We start from the raw sequence: 20,094 nt of genomic DNA, 5'->3' as shown, positions 1-20,094 counted from the left end.
CTGGGAGAGAGCCACCAGTCCACGGCACTTAGTGATGGAGAGGGATTTCCTTCCTGACTTACGCTCCAATGGCAGAAAGAACAATGACTGGAAGCCAAGAGACCTGGATTCTAGTCCCAGCTGTGCCACAGCTGTGCCATTAACTAGCAGCAGGCCATGTGCAAGTCACTCAAAAGGTGTTGGTTACATTAGGTCAGGGATGGCAAATGTGTGGCCCATACACCCTTTCCCCTCTCATGCCTTCAGCACAGGCTATTGTTCACCATGTCACTGTGCAGAATTGTTTTCTACAGCATTCCAGGCAGGCACTTGTGATTAGAGTTGGCACGCAGACTGAAATCTACTTGCTGCCTTTCAATACCATGATCTCTATAGTCACTTCTAGCTCTAAAACCTAAGGTTCTGACTTTCCAAGTAATAGGTGCCCATTTTGCTGACTTAGTAATAGCTCACTCAAAAAAAAAAAAAAAGGAAAATGGAAAATGGAAATTTAGGATCATAATTTCATAGACTCCTCCTCCCCACCCTGAGACTAAACAGGGCCTTTCTGAGGTCATGCTTGCCTCCCTGCTATGCCAGAGAATTATAGTATTTGAGCTTACCCTCTGTCAGTTCACCCCAAATGACAGTGTCCCAGGCTGTAGTTCCCTTTTGTCTAAAACAGCCCACACTTAACAGCTTTATACTTGGCATCAAGGAATCTACAAGGAAAGGAATTTTTTCAAGCCACTAAAATCCAAGTCAGAAGGGAAGGCATTTTAATTACTCCATTCATTGCTCACCAACACTAATCAGATCTACAGTTCTTACCCCTTGCTGGAGGGAAATAAAGAAATATTAATAGTAACTGGATGGGACAGCTTCAGGAACTAGGTGTTTGCAACTGTTTTATTGAAAGAAGCAGTGAAACATGAAGCCCACCTCACAACCCACTCCTCACCCCCAAAAGCATGCAGGAGCCAGACTCAGGAGAGGGAAGCATATGTGTGTTGAATAGGAGCCCTAACTGGAGTTATTTCTTTCCGGGCAAGGAAGGAATTGGGGAGAGGCGGGTGTCGAAATGATGAGGTGGGGGTGCATCTCGCTGCTCTGACCTTAGGTGGAGTCCCCCACAGAAGCATCGAAGTGGACTGGCACATATGGGCTCCCCTCGCAAGCCACAATGATGCGTCTCTCCTTCTGGCTGGTCCGGTATGCACAGTTGGGGTACTTGGAGCTGCCCGTCAGGCGGCAGTCTGTGATGTGCATGGTCGAGTTGCTCTTATAGCAGTTGGTCTGCCCATTCTTGCAGGTGACGTTTTCCTGGAAGCAGATGGCCTGGACATCTACCAGGGGTTCATGCACAAAGGTGTTCACCGGCTTGCACCATCCGTTTGTCATATTCCGGCGCCTCATCATTTGGTTGCAGTAGGTGGAGCTGCTGCTGGAGGAACTGCCTGGGTCCATGTGCTGCCGCTGGAACTTCATGGCCCGGGATTCCTTGCCCAGGGAAGGCTGGATCCACCCCAGCACCAGCAGCGCCAGAACTAGCAGTGGCAACAGGACCAGGGACTTCTCCAGAGCCATGGTGGCCTCACTTTCCTGGAAAAGCCTAACTGGGAAAGGGAGAAAGAAGAAAAAGCGTCCCCTTAGAAAGAGAACTCCAGCTCCCACCTGTGGCTTCCCTGGTTTATTTGAGGTCAGCCGGAGAGATATCCCTCTTCCTGAGATTTTTCAAGTGAAGAGACACTCACATATACCCTTCTCCAGGAGCGTTTTACCCCCACTAGCGAGAGAGACCTTCTTCCCCTCTAGATGGTAACCTACAAAGTCACCTAAAATCCTGGCAGTACTGTCATTGAATACCAGAGCTCCTTAGGTCTAAAATTCATTTGTACCCCGTGCTCAAATGGCTCATCAGAAGATCATTTTGAATAAACCATGAGCCAAATTGTATCCCTGACATCTAGGACCGTGGCTGACAGGACTGATTGTCTTGCAACATAAGGGAAACTCAGTCCAGTGCCTGACACTGGCATCATAAAGGATTCCATTGTATTCCAAAGAGAAATGACAGCCTGCTCCAACTTGGGGGCTCCTTCTCCAGCCCCACGGATTCTCTGCAGCCTGCATGTCCCATCCCCGACTTCTCTGCCCTCAGCTGATGCTGGCCTGGCCCAAGATTTTCCAGCACGAGTGTCAGACTAAGCCTTCTCTGTGCTAGCAGACTCTCCCTGGCTCCCTCCAGTCCAACCCTCCAGCAGAAGCAGCTCCTCAGACCACCTCTTAGACTGCTTACCTGGGTCTCCAGCGTGGTGTCCCAGAAAGACAGAAGGTCAGTTTCTGCAATCACTCAGTCCTTGGGGCGTGGACCTTATACAGCTTATGAAGTGGTTTGGCTTCCAAGGGGATAAAGTGGGAGGAGCATCTTGGGGCAGTCCAGATATAAACAATGACATTGTGAGGGAGAAGTGGGGAATCACCCAGGCCACCCCCTCTTCAGGGACACTGGAGAAAGAGTGAGTGTTTGCCTGTAGGATTCTTTCTCACCATGTGAACCACATCTGCCGGTTCACAAGGAGCAGCAGAGAAAGCCCCTGCAGTACTGGCATCCAAACCTGGCACACCTGGGCAAAGTCCTGTTTACCTCTTTGCACCATTGTCACCAAATAGACTTGAAGGTTCACAAAGGACACACAAGATGATCATGGGAGAGGGAGGCCCTCTCTCCCCAGCAGTCTTGGAACAGCTTTGGCCAGAATTCCAGATCTCACAGCAGTACCTCTCCTGGGGGTGTGGGGGAGGGGGTGTCCTGCTGCCCCCAGCTGGAAGGCTTCCCGGATCTGAAGAAAGGGGGAGAGTACCTGAACAGAAAGGAGGAGAAGGAGGTCTCCAGGGTGAACTCAGCCAGTTCTGGCCACTTCCCGCCCCCCTCCACCCTTGCTCTGAGGACGCTGAGGGTGCAGGGCAGTTCTTATCTACCATAACCACTGATCCTGTGGGTCAAAGTTGAGCAGAGGAACTAAAGATAAATCAAAATCTCAAATCCTTTTGTAGAAAAAAATAGAAAGAACATCATATTTCTTAGCAGCAGAGAATGCCCTCCTAGAAAGAAACCTGTTTTTGCTGGGGTGACAATTTTGATACCTCAGGACTAAGAATTCTCAAAATATCCCTCCGTGCTCTAGATTCGGACTATTTCTTTTCAAATTCTGATTCAACACCTTAAGAGCTGAGCAAGTTATAGAACTTAATTTCCTTGTTCCTCAGTTTTTCTCATCTCTAAAATGGGAATAATAATATGTACTGCTTAGATTTGTTGTTAGGTTGAAATAAGGTTAGATGTGCAGAGGGCATAGAGGAGTGGCTGGCATAAAGAAAGCTTCTGTGTGTGTCAGCTCTTGGGATAGTTCATCTAGGGTAGGGTTGAGACCCCTCAAGGAGTATGTTCCAACAACACTGTGTGATCTTTGAATTGCTTTTTGAAGTGGGTGAAGTGTCTGCCAGGCTTTTGTTTTGCTAAAAGGCTGAGCTGAAAACAGCCCTATTTGAAGTCCAGCAGAGAAAAGAAAAGGGAAGATGAGAGTAAAGAGGGAATGTGGTAGGAAGAACAAAATTCTTTAAAGGGGAATTTTAATATTGTTTTGCCATGTGTTCAAATAAAATCAACATTACTTGCTAATGTGTGTGAATTTGGATGTGGAAGTGGGGTAAGGAAGACATGATGTGGCATGAGTTTTCAGTTTCATGTTTTGTTAGTTCTGTGGGGTTCAGAAAATGATACCCCAAAATGAAGGCCCTAGAAGTAGCTCAGAAGCAAGCTTCTCTCTGTCTCCCGCCCTTCTGTCGCTGGCCTTTCATTCTTCCCTGAGGGTAGCCGTAAAAACTAGAATTCTTTCCCAAGGTAGGTCATAGAAACCAGAGCCCCTTTTCTCCAAAGCTGGCCACAAAACTTTGAACTAAAATAAAATTTTAAGCCCCCCTGGCTGACTGAACAGACCCCCTCTTGACCAAGGGGACCCCAGAAATACCCTAAAGCTGAGTTGAAGACCATCAGAAGGGAGATCAGACTTGTCTTGTCTTGTCCCCGCTCCCTTCTTGGAGATATCCTTTGTATTATAACTTATTAATAGGCCGAAGGCTATGCAAGGCAAATCTTAAATCATACCTGTGTCAACAGAAAAGAAGGCAAACTCTGTAAAATAATTTAAGGAGGTTTATTCTGAGCCAAATTTGAGGACCATGACCTGGAGCCACACACAAGAAGCCTTGAACAAGTGGACTTGCTGTGGCTGGGTTACAGTTTGGTTTTATGCATTTTGGGGAGATGGGAATTGCAGGTAAAGTCATAAATCAATACATGGAAGGCATACATTGGTTTGGCCCAAAAAGGTGGGCCATCTCACAGCGGGGGTTACAAGTCACAGGTAGGTTTAGGGATCCTTTAGTTGACAATTGGCTGAAAAAGTTAGGCTTTGTCCAAAAGACTAGGAATCAATGGAAAGGAATGCTTGAGTTTAGATAAGGGTCTTCTATTTTTTATATGATGCTATACTGGAATCAGGCTGGGAAGTAAACCACATCATAAAAACCTGTTTACTGAGATTTTATTATTTGTAGGTGTGACTCCCCAGGCCCCCTTAGAAAGGAAATTTTGGACAAAAAAACAAGATCAGTGTTCAGTCCTCACCTGCAGGTCATCAATTTACTGAACAGATCACTTGAGTCTGGGTATATGTCCACGGGCTTTTCTCTGATTAACAGACTTCTTTATCTTAACTTAAAACATTCCAAACCTTTAGAGAAAGTTTTGTTTCTTTAACCAAGCACAAATCAAAGAATCTTTAGACCCACCTATAACCTGTGATCCTCTGCTTCAAGATGTTCTGCCTTTTCAGACCAAACCAATGTACACCTTCCATGACTTGAGGTGTAATTTCTGTGTCCCTGAAATGTATAAAACCAAACTATAACCCAACCACGGTAAGATCACTTGTTAAAGGCTTGTTGGGTGTGGCTCTCCAGACCATGGGTGCACATATTCAGCTCAGAATAAACCTCTTTAAATTATTTTACAGAGCTTGGGTTCTTTTCTGTTGACAAAACCTAAAAATATTACTCTAATTACCCCCCAACTCCTGGCATTCTGTGTAAAAACTGGCCATAACAAAATTATCTGACCTATCTTGTTTGGTTATACGTCAAAAGACCTCCGTTCCAGAGAGGGCCCTGCCCCTTTCCCAGAAGGAAGGAATGCTGCTCACAGAGGCAAAAAAGAATCTAGACAGATGAGCCTTGATGGGTTTCCCCACTTAGCCTGTTAGCGTCAGATCATACCCTTTTGTGCAATCATATTTCTACACAGCTGTCCATAATTTGTTGAACTTAAGCATAAAAAGGAATAATTTCCCCCGTATCTTTAGGTTTTTATTCTAAAGGCTTCCATTTCAGGTAAACTATGATCAAATAAATCTGTATGCCTTTTCTCCTATTAATCTGCTTTTTGTCAGTTGGTTTTCAGTGCACCTTCAGAGGGAAAAGGGGAAGTTTTCCCTTGGTCCCTACAGTTTTCTCATTCTCCCAGCCCCCACTCTGGTTTTCTTTGTCTCAGAGTCCTTAGATAGTACTTATATTCTCTTGAGTAGTCAAGTTATATTTTGTTCATTCATTCATTAAACTGTGAGGTACAGAAATAAATAGGCACAGGGCTTACCTGAAAGGTGCCTGGTGGGATGGTTTAGATTAGGTTAAGTGGACCCCACCAAGGCACTGGGCATGGCTGTACAAAAGTGGCTACTTTCTTTTTGGCACCTTCCCAGTGCCAGAAGAATTTCAGGGAGTTGGTCCAGCAAGATGATTTCAGAACCACAGTTCAGATATGAACAGGTCTTCTGTAACTCAAATAAGGTTCTCAACAGCCTCCTTCCCTCGGCATCCCTAAACTACAAGAAGCCATTTGTCTGTCTGTGCATGGCAATCTGGGCAAGCCCTTGGAGTTTTAGTTCCACATCATGGGGAACCATCAGAAGCCCTTACTACAGCCTTACCCTCGACCGGGTTGCAAAGGCACAGCCGCCTCATCTTAGGGCAGTAGATGCTTCTGCTGAACTAGTTCTAGGCTCCCTACCTGACCTCCTGGTTCCTAATGCAGCACACACATTACACCTGAGACCTCACAGCACATTTCATGCAGCCAATAGACTCATATAAGAATCTATTACTCTCTCCCTCTCACATTACTATCTACCTCTGCAACAGACTGAATTCTACCACCCTCCTGCCCCTTCCAGAAGGAGAGCCTCATGATCATCTTACCTCAGGTAGGGAACATCCTGTCTCACTCAGATTTATTAGAGACTCCTATTGAGAATCCTGACCTAATATTATTTGTTGATGGATCACACCTCAAAACTGAAACTTGAGGTTACTATAGGGAGGGGAAAAAAACACAACTTTTTCTTTACCCTCCTAGATTCTAGGGCTGGGGCCCTATAAATTAAACTGACAAAAGACAGATTTAACAGGAGAAAAGGCATATAAATTTTACTTGATATTAATATTTTTACATGAACATGGGAATCTTCATAAGAAAAGAAAGGAAGACTCAAAGAAGCAATTAAACAGAGTTTATATGCCATTTTAACAAAAAAATTGTGCAGAAGTGACAAGACATAGTGTTCCATGGAAGGATCGTGTATACAAAGGAGCCCCCAAATGTCAAAGGAGCCAAAAAACCAAAGAATGAGGCAGACAAATCCAGTTTGCCAATAAAGTGTGTTTCACTGGGGAATTTACAGACAGAAGCATGGTCTTGGATGGCATCAAGACAGGTATATCTCTGCACTATTACTCCCTAGACGCAGGGCTTAGGGGAAATGGGTACATGCTCTATAGAGATAGCTAAAAGCAACTCTCCAGAACAGGCAAGAATGCTGTATGTGTCACAACCTATATTTGTGCGATCACATCAAGGTTGCTTTGATCCAAAGGAAGGATTTATAGTGAGTATATGTTCTTACACTAAGGACAGCAAATTAAGTAGGAATCAGGAGGCATACCTGGGATGGGGTTGATCAGAAGTCAATGTTGTGGATTAACATCCAAGATGGAGTCACTTTTGTCTTCACACATAGGAAAAGTGTTCTCTGCTTCTAGGTAGTATGGGAACCTGACTAGGTTATAGTTCAATTGGTTCATTGGTTATAGAGCCTCCTGCAATTAACTAAAGCTTAGCTACTGTAGTTAAACTCCACAATGGTTTGGTCTGTTAGGCTTAGTGCAGTTAGGCCAGTCCAAATCAATGGCCTCTCATAAATTGTATTTAATAAGACACTTAACCAGCTTTTCACCCTCCATGGGATTTGAACATGTTTTACGTATTGTATGCCCATTTGCAGGGTGAGTGGAAGAATTTCCTTGCCAAAAAGCTACATTCCTTACAGCCAATAAAAAGCTGCTTGATTTTGTGTTTTCAACCTGGGGCATCCCAACACTTATATCAATTGATAGAGGCACACACTTTAAGGAAACCATTATAAAAGAACGTTTACTCAAAAACTACACTGTCCTTACCACCCACAATTTCCTAGAAAGGCTGAAAGGACCAATGACATCTTTATATTAAATTAGCAAAAATTTCAGAAGCACTAGCTCTCCCTTGCCTGAAGGCACACCCACTATCCTTTAGAGCCAGGCAGGCTACTCTCTTGGGGACATAGAGGTTATCCTCCTATGAGTTGATACCTGGAAAGTCCATGCATTTAGAGATTTCACCTATAATACTAGACTCTTCCTATTCTGTGCAGACATGGCAAAATATCGCAAGGGACTCCTGTACTATGCCCAGTCCTACCACCAACAGGTTAAGGCCACCCTCCCACAACATCTTTCTAAACAACCTTTTTATGACCTTCAACCAGGGGGATTGTCTATTGGAAGAAAAATCAGGGAAAAACTGCTTTCGAACTTCACTGGAAGAGACCTTATCAGAAACTGCTAACAACAAATACAGCAGTGAAACTCCAGGGAGTCAATTCTTGAGTTCGTGTTTCATAACTAAAGAAGCAATTCAGAATTCCACCCAATTGGAAGGCCACTCCCATTGTGTCTGTGCCGCTGCTAATACATCTTGTGATACTTAGATCAAGGACACAGGCAAGGCAAAAGAGGCTATATGTTGCCTTAAAGAAAAAGCTACTTGGATAACTAAAGTTGATCCTCATGGCCTATGGGATTTGTTTTCTTGGCCTGGGTTAAGCAATTGGAGTTCCTGCTTTCAAAGCATCTCAGAGGCACTATCAATTGTTCTTGTTTTTATGACAGTGGTCATGATGCTGGTTCATTGCATTTTATCCAGACTTTTAAATGTTTCTATGCAACCACTCTCTCATCAGATGTTTGCATAATGATACAACAGAAAGATCAAGATCTTGCAATACAGTTGACTATGAAAATGACTGAACAATTTCTGCGCTATAAAGATCTGGAATTCTAGCTTTCCTTGAATTGAGTAGGTCAACTTCTCAGATCAGAAAATGACCAAAAGGGAGGACTGACTATACAAATGGACAATGACCAGACAATATATAAAGATAGAACTCTCATCCACAATCTCCAACAGTAAGTCTGAGAAGCCAACCCACTATATACAGCAAACAATCCAAGAAGCCAAACAACAACTCCTGTAGCAATTGGCCCAAAACAGTTAGGACTTGATTGATAATTAAAAACTTCCCTTGTGTCCACTTCCCCAGATTAGGACCAACCAGGCAAAGCCAAATACGCACCCCTAACCTATTGCATGGCATAAGATGCCCCGCTTCTAGTTAACCTGCCTACAGCTTCCCCACGCCACAGCCCCCCATCAGGACATCCCAAAGCCTTCCTCGTGTCCACACTAAAGCTTCCCACTCCCCCACCTGCCTTTGAGCCCTGCCAAACACAAGTGGTGGTGGATGCCTCTCTTCCATAGCCAACTCTGAATAAATGGACTTTGCTTATTCTCATTTGTGTGGTTTTGTTCATTTCCATAAGATCTTTAAAAGAACAAGGAAAAGGGTATGTACAAGGTAAGGATGTTTTTACAAGAAAAGCTCAGAAAATCTCAAGGATGTCCCATCATCAGCCTGGCTCCCAAGCCTCAGCGCAGTGCCTAAATACACATGTGTGTATGCACACGCACAACAGACAGTGTTCCAGGGCTCCTGTGAAACCCCAAAAGTGAAAATTAAAACAGGAAAAATTAAAACAGGCAAAGACGGAAAGGTAGGGGCAGGCAAAGGGAGGGGACCAGTATTTGACAGGGAAGGGAAGTGAGGAGAATGGATGGAAGAAACAGACAAAAGCGATCCAAAGCCAGTGCTGCCCGACTCCTCCTGCCCTTGTTCCCTAAAACCCAGATGTCCATAAAGATAAAATAGGGTAACGTCATAGCTCACTGTAACCTCCAACTCCTGGGCTCAAAGGATCCTCTCGCCTCGGCCTCCCACATAATAGGCACGTGCTACACCTGGCTAATTTTTAAAAAATTTTTTGCAGAGATGGATTCTCACTATGTTGGACAGGCTGGTCTCAGACTCCTGGCCTCAAGAGATCCTCCCCACTCAGCCTCGCAAAGCACTGGGACTACAGACATGAGCACCCAGTTCCAGATGATCCTAAATCCAAGATGTAAGATTGGTGTTTAAAGATTAACTACATGGGGACTGGAAGGGACCAAGTGGGGGTTAAGCTGAGACAATGAACAGTACTTCTTCCCCCACCTCTAGCTCTTCCTCTTTTGTAGAAAGTGCAGTCCTGGCCTGCAGGGTCCTCTTCATTGCTTCTTCAGCACTCAGGCTGCTCCCTGGCTAATGTGACCTATGACAGGTCAAGGAGCAGAACTGGGCCAGCAGCTACAGGGGAGGGGGCAGAGCCAGAGATCTCTATTTTAAGGTGCCCGTGTCTGGGAGCTCTTCCTCTTCCCTCTCTCTCATTGGCCTCAGATATTAAAAGAATTTGGGGCAGATACTTTAAGAGTTGATTCTCAGTCACGTGTGAGAAAGCATGTCTGTGTCTGGGGGCACTGGAGGACATGGGAGGGGCAGGAACGCAGCTTCAGCAAAGCTGTGCTTCCTCTTCAGGTCTCAGCCTCTGCTCTCTGAGGCAATCAGGGAAGGTTTCAGAACAAAGGTCACCTTGGGGAGGACCTTTAAGGATAAATAGATTTTTTGTTTTATTGGGGGTGAGAGAGGGTAATTCAGACAGAAGAAAGGCCAGAAAGAGAAACAGACTTCTCTATTTCCAGCGCTGTATGTGCGGAAAGCAGCAAGTTTCTCTGTGTTACTGGGATAATGCAGGGATGACAAAGAAAAAAGAAAATTTAAGCCAGAGTATTAATAGAAGTGTCTTGAATGCCATGCAAAAAGACTTCAAACTCAACATGTAAAAGAGATGGATATTTACCTTTGAACTCAAACAACGGAAGAACACAAGCAATGGAAGGCCACTTCCTCCAGTCCTCCCACTGTACACCGGAGGAGACTGAGGGCCAGAGCAGTCCCGCGGTCAGGCAGTGCCTTGGCAGCAGAGCCAGACAGCAGCCTTGGGTCATCAACTTCCCCACTCCTTGTGTGCAGTGTTCTCACTAAGCTATAGGTGGGGAGCCCGCCTCTAGGATACGCACCGGAAAGGCTGCACTTCTCATGGTGAAATTGATCTCTTCTTGTGGGTCTGGATTTCCCCCCAGAAAAATAAAAGATCAGGAAAAAGAGTGTGATTTTTTCCCCCCCAGGAAACTTGGTGAGATTTTTCAATAAATCCCTTTGGAAGATTTTAAAAACTACTGGTCGGACGCGGTGGCTCACGCCTGTAATCCTAGCACTCTGGGAGGCCGAGGCAGGTGGATGGATCGCTTCAGGTCAGGAGTTCGAGACCAGCCTGAGCAAGAGCGAGACCCCCCGTCTCTACTAAAAATAGAAAGAAATGATCTGGCCAACTAAAAATATATATAGAAAAAATTAGCTGGGCATGGTGTCGCATGCCTGTAGTCCCAGCTACTTGGGAGGCTGAGGCAGTAGGATTGCTTAAACCCAGGAGTTTGAGGTTGCTGTGAGCTAGGCTGATGCCACAGCACTCACTCCAGCCCGGGCAACAGAGCAAGACTCTGTCTCAAAAAAAAAAAAAAAAAAAAAAAACTACTGATGTTTCGATCCTACCACCACAGATTCCTGAGTTAGCTGGTTTGCGGTAGACTTGATAATTATTATGTTCAAATTTCTCGTAGTAATTCAAATGTTCAGCCAGGATTGAAAAACTTCATTACCAATTTACTTCACCTCATGCATAAAATGAGAGACGGAATAAAAGAATTTATAAAATGAGGATGTTAGTATGGGTTATCTCTAAATTCTCTTAAACTCATTTGTTCAATATTTCTCTAAACCTAAATGAGAAAAGACCAGCAAATTCCCCAGATTCACAGAGCTGTCTGGGTGCTGGGGTTGAGAAAAAGATCTGATCAATGTTCTAGCTACCAAAGAGTCCTCCACTGAGGGGAAGGTGAGCTCACTTCTTTATTGTGTTCTATCCCAGACCAGGATTCTGAATTTCTTGCCAGAACCATACAAGACTCTGTGAAACTGGAAATAAAGGCTACATGCTTAATGGGAGAAAAGATTGAAAATGGCTTTCAGTACACAAAGATCTTTCATAACGAATGATCAGTGGCCAGTGAGAACAAGACAAAAATAAATGTTTTCTAATACATTTGTCTTATTTCAAGGTTCTGAGTGGGCATAATTTCTTGAATTTAAAATAAATTTTTACTCCCATTTGACATATAACTAATTGCCTTGCAATTGAATAAAAGCATTGAGTCTTACACCAAATTATGTATTTCCCACATGGGTCAAACGGAACAGAGTAGGTAACAAATTTTTCTCAAATTAAATTGGAGTTTACTTGTAAGTGCAACAGTATAGATCAGAAGTCCAAGGTAAATGATGAACTGGACAATTAAACATGGCAATAGCTATAGTTTAGATCAGTCTAGATTTTCATTGTCTCTCTCTCTTGGAACAATAGCATTGTGATGGTGTCTGAACTTGTATTCTGGGTAGGTCTAGGTTGAGTTGATGATACAGTGTGAGTTACATTCTCTGAGGTCCCCCTTTCATAAAAATACTACAAGTAGCACCAGACTGACAGATTTTATTGCCCAATTCTTTAAAGAGATTATGGAGTCCCAGGAACACATCATTCTCTGAAAAACGCAAACCCATCCTTAAAGTTCTACATTTGGTCCTGGTTTGTGTAAAAATCCCTCCTCTCAAAATGTACAGCAAAAGGAGGGTTTTTAATGTCTGTCTTTTCCTGGGACCTTATCTTTCTTTTTATCTTTTTTTTAGTAGCCATTGTTTGTATCATGGCCAGGTAGAATCCCAGATGTTTCTGACCACTTCAGACCCAGAGTTCTGTTATGAGTTTGGCATCTCACTTTGAAGAGCTCAGTATATTTAAATACCAAATAAGAAAATGCCAGGGGGCTCTGGGTTTCTATAGAGGGCCACATATACATCTAGGCAAAAAAGAGGTTATTGATTATTAGAGGAATTCTAAAACAATTAGCTGGAAAAACTAGGTGGAGGAGGAAGTTTTTATGTAGAGCCTTGTGAGAATGAGTCACTGCTGGGAGGAGAAAGGGCACGCAGTAGCAGAGGTGACCAAAACCACCACCACCTCCATCTCAATTGTTTTCCTTCTCATGGAAAGAACAGAGTAAACCCTAGGGATCCAGAAAGTCTGGATAATCAGAAATTCTTTGAAAGCACAATCACTTCAATAGACAAAAAAAAAAAAAGTAAAAAGATTTGATAAGATAAAACATACATAATATGTTGACCTGTAATCCAAGAACTTAGGGAGGCTGAGGCAAGAGGATCACTTGAGCCCTGGAATGCCACTGCACTCCAGCCTGGGCAACAGAGCAAGACCCCATCTCTGAAAAATAAAAATAAATAAATAAATGAAGCTAGAAAGATGTTTTCTTACTACTATAAGGGTGTTCAGATCTACGTGACTAGCGGGTTTCACTTGGTGGATCAAATCTAATCAGCTGGAGCCATTGTCCTTAGTGTTTTGTAATCAACTAGCCAAATTGACTATTAAAAAGAATCAGAAAGAACATCTAGTGCTTACCAACATTTATATATCTAGACATATTATAACTGTAATAGGTTCATTGCCTGATGCGTGCCACAAGTCAATACACTGAGACACCAGGTTGCAGCAGAGAAAGAGGTTTAATTGTAGGGCCACCAAATGAGGAGACAGGAGGAAACTTCAAATCCACCTCCCTGAGAAGTTTGGGGCTAGGGATTTTAAGGGTTTTAAATGGGCCAAATCGTGTGGATTATTGATTGGTCAAAGAGCGCAGGGTGAAGTCATGGGCAGAGGAGATGAAGAAACCGCATTCCCATACAGATTTAGTTACTCTGTGGGGGTTTTCAAACTGGTTGTCAGCTGTTCTGTTATAACTCAAGATCTGAAAAACTTCTTAAGCAATTCTTAAACAAAAGCCATGCTAAAGTCAGAGATCCTAGCTATAGGAACAATGGGAATGCAAATTAATTCTTAACAGATGCCTTATGATTCTAATGTCAGAGATCATATCTACAGAAAAATGGGAATGCATATGGTCAGCATCTAGTGCTATGTGACTTTCAGTTACAAGAAAGTGGCTGAAGTGTAGCCTGATCAATGCTTAATTGTAACTATTAATATATTTCCGCCCAGGATTCTTGTTAATCCTGTAAGGAAGACTTCAATATCCTCCTAAAATTAGAAGCAGATAATGATACCTGTAATACTTATTATGAACTGATGTTGTTTTGGAAGTCCTGCCAAATCAATAAGATATAAAAGGAAATGGTGGTTAGGGAATTTCGAAAGAAAGAAACTAATATAGCGTTATCTGTAAGTGATTAAGTAGAAAAAAACATGAATTGATTTAAAATTTCTAGAGTTATAGCAAGAGTTTAGAAATGCCCATATATAAATGTGTGTATATGATTATCTTTTTTAAAATAGCTTTATATTTGAAGTAGTTATATCTCAAGTAGACAATTGTGCTATGAGGGAAAGGAGAGTGAATACATGCACACACACATACACACACATATACACAAACTAAATGTGACCTATGTTATAAAAATAACACTTTATTTGGAAATTGCTAATATTTGAAAGCAGGCAAAATCAGTAGAGCAATAGAATATGCCTGCCGACCTAGTGTGATAATATAATATAGCATTGACCTTGGTGAATTAATTAGTTCATCACATAGCATAGTCCCCAGGTTTGTGGGCTCAAATCATGATTTTGTTTTCAGCAAAAAAAAAAACACGTAGGTTTAACCAAATTCATAGATCACTCAGATATAACCTACAATAATAATTTTTAATATGCAAAGGATAATATAACTGTCACTCTTCCTGAAATGCAAATGTCAACATGACCACTGCAACCTAAGAAGCCAGATTTTAATTAGATGGTTGCTTGGTAAGCATAGAATTAAAGGAGTTGACTGAATAGTTGAAATGTTTATTGGCATCAGGTAATAATGTGACTCTGACAGGTGAAATATTTGTGTCAAGGTTTAGCATTCAATGAACCCACAGCTAATTGTGCCTCTTTAGTTCCTTGTTTGCATGTTTCATTACTGATTATCTTTGACATGCTCCATCTGATTCATGTGTTTTTTTATTTATGGAACAAATGTGTAGGCTAAAATTTAGATGGTACAGTGTAGGGAGGAAAAAATCATTTTTCCTTAACCCTCATGAGTTCTTAGTTGGAGTGGACTCCTGTAACAAAGGGCAGATTAACAGGAGAAAAACAAACAAATTTATTTATGTGTATATTTCATTTATACATGGGAGATACCCAGGGAATTAGAAATTCTTAAGAAAGTAGCATTGAATTCCAGTTTATATAACATCTTCAGCAAAGAACAGTAAATGTTTAAAGAAGTGACAAAACAAAGGAAAAAGACTTCAGATTTCTAGGGGCAGAAAATTGTGGGAAGGCAAATAAATGGCCAATAAAAGCTAGTTAGTAAAGCTTGTTAATGTACATTCCTCTGGTGCCATCTCCAGGCTCCAGAAGGGTCTAAAGTTGTTGGCAGCAGTTAATCTTTGTCCTCCCTGGTACGGAAAGAAGGCGGGATACCTTTTGTTTTCGTCAATTTACATCCTGCTTTTAAGCCAATGGAAGGAGGACAGAGAGCTTTCCTGCATCTGCTTCCTCTCAATGTCTTCAGCTCAAAATAATCCTTATGCCAGAGGGATATTTTGAGGTGGCATATTCCAGTCTGCCACAGTTCACATTTCTCTGATGCACAACTTAAATTTAATCATGAGGAAACATGAGGCAAACCCGAATGAAAGGACAATCTACAAAATAACGGACCTGTAATATTCAAGAGTGTCAAAGTAATGAAAGTCAAGAAAAGAGTAAGAAATTGCTCCAGACTGAAAGAAAATAAAAAGACATCCAACTAAAAGCAACATGTGATTCTGAACTAGAATCTTTTGCTATAAAAGACACCATTGAGGCAACTGGCAAAACTTGAATGGGACCTGAGAATTAAATTGTAGTAACGTACCAATGTTCATTTCCCGATTTTGATGGCTGTTCGATGATTATGGTTAAGTAAGAGAATGTCCTTGTTCATATGAAATATGAAAATACTAGTATATTGGGGGTGGGTGGGAGATATCATGTTTGCAATTTGGTTTGTGTCTCAATTGGTTCAAGGGAAAGAAAGCTCTTGGAACTCTAATACCAACTTTTATGTAAATTTAAATTTTTTTCAAAATAAAAAAATCATTACATAAAAAAAATCTCAGTGGGAAAGTCCCAACTGAAGACTTCTAAATCTAAGAGGACTTGAACTAAAATTTCAAATACAAGTATGTTGCAAAATACTCAAAACCAGGACATTTTCTGAGTTCTTTCACTCTTAACAATGGCTATCCTCCTAACTGGTTGGACCAGATCTTGTGATGCTGTAACTCAGAGCTGCCTCCACAGGCTTGTCTTATTCATCATATTTACAAATGACTTGGATGTGAGAAGCAAAACTCATCACTGCAATAGATGACATCATGCTCAGACAGAGAGAGCAAATAATATGGATGATGGAATCAAGATCCAAAAAGTTCTTACCAGCCTAAAGCAGTGGATTACATCCAGTAAAATGAAATTTCACACGTATGAATTTTTTGCCCTTGGGAACAGAAAACCAATTGTATAAGAACAGGACAGGAGTTGAGTGGTAACGAGTCGCTTATCAGCAGTACCCTAACTCACTTGACATTCACTAAGTGCTTGCCCAGTGTGGGGCTGTGCTAGGCAGTGGGGATACAAGAGTGAGTGAGACAGAGTTCCTGCCTTCAGTGACTTTGTGGTCTAGTGAGGAATATAAATAAGGAAACAGGAAATTATAATGCTACATGAAACACTATTAGTGCTAAAAAGCACAAACAGGGAGCACTTTACCCAACTCTGTTTGGATTAGAAATTTTTCCTAGAGCAAGTCACAGCTAAATGAGTACCCAAAATACAAGTAGGAGTTAAATAATTGAAGGAGCTCAGGGAATTTTACCCCAAAATATGACTCCTTGGTATAAAGGGCATTTCGAATTAAAGGCTCTTACAGATCAACAGGCATTGGAAAGGGGTTTCCCTCCATCTGCATAAAATCAGAGGGACCCATCAAAAAGAACAATTGACTTTCTTGGTCTCCTCTGCTGTTACCTCAATATATTGCAGGAAAGAAGATCAAGAATGCAACCAGAACTGACCCAACCCATTTTAAAGGTAATACCTGTTTCTCAGGTTTATTTAATTTCCAAAGAGATCATTTACAAGTCCATCTGTTTTCCCCCATCCATCTATTCTCCCAAGTATCTATTCATCCTCCCTAGTAACCATTTATTGCCCCTCAACAGACTTATCTATATTCCTCATCTCCCTCTCCCCTCTAAAATGAGGGTATATATACTTCTGGACCTCGTTGGGATATTGGGTAGTACTCTGATTTGCACTGGGTACATAAACTTACAATCTCGTTCTCTTAATCTGTTTTATTATGAGCTGAAACTTCCAGGGGTGAAAGGGAAGTTTTCCTTCTCCCCCACATAATGTTGAGGTTAAGAGCTTTCCAGACAAATTCAGTGGCATTTCAATGACCTGTAAAGGAGGAGGGCATGGTTCACTGGGCCCTGAAAGCCCTGGAGGGCCTGTGTGGCTGGAGTAGGAGGCTACAGGAGCTGGAGAAGGGAGCAAGGAGGGACCAGATCAAGAAGAGGGGTAAACTGGAATTTAATCCTGAGGATTAAAGACTTTTAAATAGGGTGTCAGATTTATCATTTAAAAAGATTACTCAGGCAGTAACGTAGGGAAAGTTAAAGTGAGACCGTGCTTGGGAGCAGGGAGATTATTAAAGAAGCAATTACGGCAAATAACCCAGGGCAAATAATGAGGGCCTGAAATACGCACTTGGAATGAAAAGCAGTAGACAGTAACGAAAGAGGGAAAATCAACAAACCTGGTGATTGGTTGGTTAAGATAATGAAAGAATTACATTGTCCTATGTGGCAATTTAATTTTTCATTTAATGCTCCCAGTAACACTCAGAGATAGAGATGCTGTTATTATGTCTACTTTACAGATGAGCAAACTTGGAAAAGTTAAATAACTTGTCAGAGTTCAGGCTAGAAAGTAATATATTTGATATTCAAACCCAGACAAATCAAAATATAATGGACTAAGCACTTATTTTCATATATCAGGTATAAGACATAAATAAGGACTAATAATTTTTAAAATATCAATTCCTGTTTAATCTTAAGAGTTGATGACTCTACCCTATTTTTCTGAATTTAAGTCTTTGTCCATAGATGTTCATAGATGTCCAAAAGTATTGACATTTGAATCACAGGTCATAGCAAAGAGGATAGTAAAGCAATTTCTGACATCTTCCGTTGTTACTAACAGAATGTCCAACAGCCAAGGAGGTCTGGCTTAGGTGATTCACTTACAAAGACAGGAGGAATATCCAGTACAATGAGACAGACAAACTACAGGGTTTTTAAGATTACCTTCAAAGGAATGACAGACTGATTCCTGACTTCTCAAAAGAGACTATGTAAACCAGAAAACAGTGACTATTATGTTTAAAGTCCTGAAAGAAAATTACAGCCAACTTAGAATTATGTAATCTGATAAAATGTCACATTAAAATGAAGGTAAAATAAAACATACTCAGACCAAAAAAATCTAATAGAATTTATAACTAGTAGCCCTTCACTAAAGGAAATTTCTTTCTTTCTTTTTTTTTTTTTTTGAGACAGAGTCTTGCTCTGTTGCCCAGGCTAGAGCGCTGTGACGTCAGCCTAGCTCACAGCAACCTCCAACTCCTGGGCTCAAGCAATCCTCCTGCCTCAGCCTCCTGAGTAGCTGGGACTACAGGTATGTGCTACCATGCCCAGCTAATTTTTTCTATATATATTTTTAGTTGTCCATATAATTTCTTTCTATTTTTAGTAGAGACGGGGTCTCTCTCTTGCTCAGGCTGGTATCGAACTCCTGACCTCAATCAATCCTCCCGCCTCGGCCTCCCAGAGTGCTAGGATTACAGGCGTGAGCCACCGCGCCCAGCCACTAAAGGAAATTTCAAAGGATGTATTTCAGGCTGAAGAGAAAAGCTACCATATGCAAATCTGGAGTTCAGGAAAGAATGAAAAACAAAAAGCATGGTAAAGCCAGGCACAGTGGTACACACCTATAAGCTACTTGGGAGATTGAGGCAGGAGAATTGCTTGAGCCCAAGAGTTCAAATCCAGCCTGGGCAATATAGCAAGACCCTGTCTCTAAAAAACAAAAACAACCAAAAAACCCCAAAAAAGACATGATAAATATGTGAGCAAATATAAAAATGTTGACTATATAACGCAATAATCATTTATAGAATTAAAAACATAAAATTAAAATATACATCAGTAACAATTTACAAATGTTATAAATTGAGTCAAATATTCAAGAGATGATTTTAGCTATAATTAACTTTAGGCTTTTATATGTTTAGTATGCATTTTGGAATTTCTAGGGTATACAATTAAAAGAATAGAGACACAGGATATAAATTCCAAGCTAGCAGAGAGAATAAGTGAAATGTGGATCAGTTAGGATAGGCTCGGTTGTGTAGCAGTAACAAACAACTTTCAAATTTGTTTGTTATTGCAAATTTTGAAGTCAAAATTTCTGTGGCATAAAGGTTTATTTCTCATTTGTTTTACATGTCCATCCTGGTCCAGTGAAGTCACTTGGGAACACAAGCTGACACAGCCTTCATCTTGACACACAATTTCACAATCACAGAGGCAAAGCGAAGAGAGCATGGCAACCCATAGGCCAGCTCTTAGGACTTCTACTCATACTTTCTTGACCAGAGAAAGTCACATGGTCACCTCTAAATACAAGGGATGTAGAAGTCAGATCCTTCTAGGTGCCTGGAACAAGAAAACTAAACATTTATGATTAGCCTTAATGGTAGATAAGGTTTATCACTTATAGATACATAACTAATCCAAAAGAAAAGAAAACAGGAGAGGAAAAAGAAATGCCAAACAAATGAGCCAAATAGAAAAGGCAAAATAAGATGGTAGATATGTACTTAGGAAGATGAAGATGAATAATTACAATACATATAAATGGTCCATTTGAAAGACAAGATTGACAGACAGAGGAAAATATAACTGTGCTGTTTACAAGAAACACTTCAAAAACATAAGAATTCAGAAAGCTTGAGAATGAAAAGATAGAAACCATAAAAACTGCAGCATATCCATGCTTTAGAATCCCATATAGCAATGAAAATAAATAAAATATATCTACTTGTAGCAACATGAATGGATTTAATTTAATAAGCATAATGTCAAGTTCAGTCACAAAAATAAAATAATAAAATCATTATTGACTTAAGTTCTCAGCAAACAGTGGGGTATTTGTTAACATTTCAGAGCTGCTGCTGATTGCTCAAGTTCCAAAAAATGTCCTCTTCCAGAGAAAAGT

The 20,094-nt window shown here is 41.3% G+C and overlaps 1 protein-coding gene across 2 annotated transcripts; it reads right to left on the bottom strand.

The window, feature by feature from the left end:
• Positions 1 to 871: 871 nt before the first annotated feature.
• RNASE1 (ribonuclease A family member 1, pancreatic) lies at positions 872 to 2,860 on the bottom strand. Of its 2 annotated transcripts, none has more exons than XM_045527173.1 (2): positions 2,279 to 2,860; positions 872 to 1,595 (listed from the first exon to the last, which is right to left on the bottom strand). In XM_045527173.1, exon 2 carries the CDS (start codon positions 1,564 to 1,566, stop codon positions 1,096 to 1,098), a length of 471 nt encoding a protein of 156 aa, XP_045383129.1. In that variant the 5' UTR covers positions 1,567 to 1,595; positions 2,279 to 2,860; the 3' UTR covers positions 872 to 1,095. The 2 variants fall into 2 exon arrangements, with proteins under 2 accessions (XP_045383129.1, XP_045383128.1); XM_045527172.1 differs by having other exon boundaries at positions 872 to 1,591.
• Between the last annotated feature and the right edge of the window lie 17,234 nt (positions 2,861 to 20,094).

The sequence above is a fragment of the Lemur catta genome, chromosome 1 (assembly GCF_020740605.2).
Source record: "Lemur catta isolate mLemCat1 chromosome 1, mLemCat1.pri, whole genome shotgun sequence".
In the NCBI taxonomy this organism is placed as follows: domain Eukaryota; kingdom Metazoa; phylum Chordata; class Mammalia; order Primates; family Lemuridae; genus Lemur; species Lemur catta.
This window is presented reverse-complemented; position numbering and strand designations above follow the sequence as displayed.

Bases quoted from the DNA above. Each gene is read 5' to 3' on its own strand.
- RNASE1 (XM_045527173.1), bottom strand. From the start codon at position 1,566: ATGGCTCTGGAGAAGTCCCTGGTCCTGTTGCCACTGCTAGTTCTGGCG.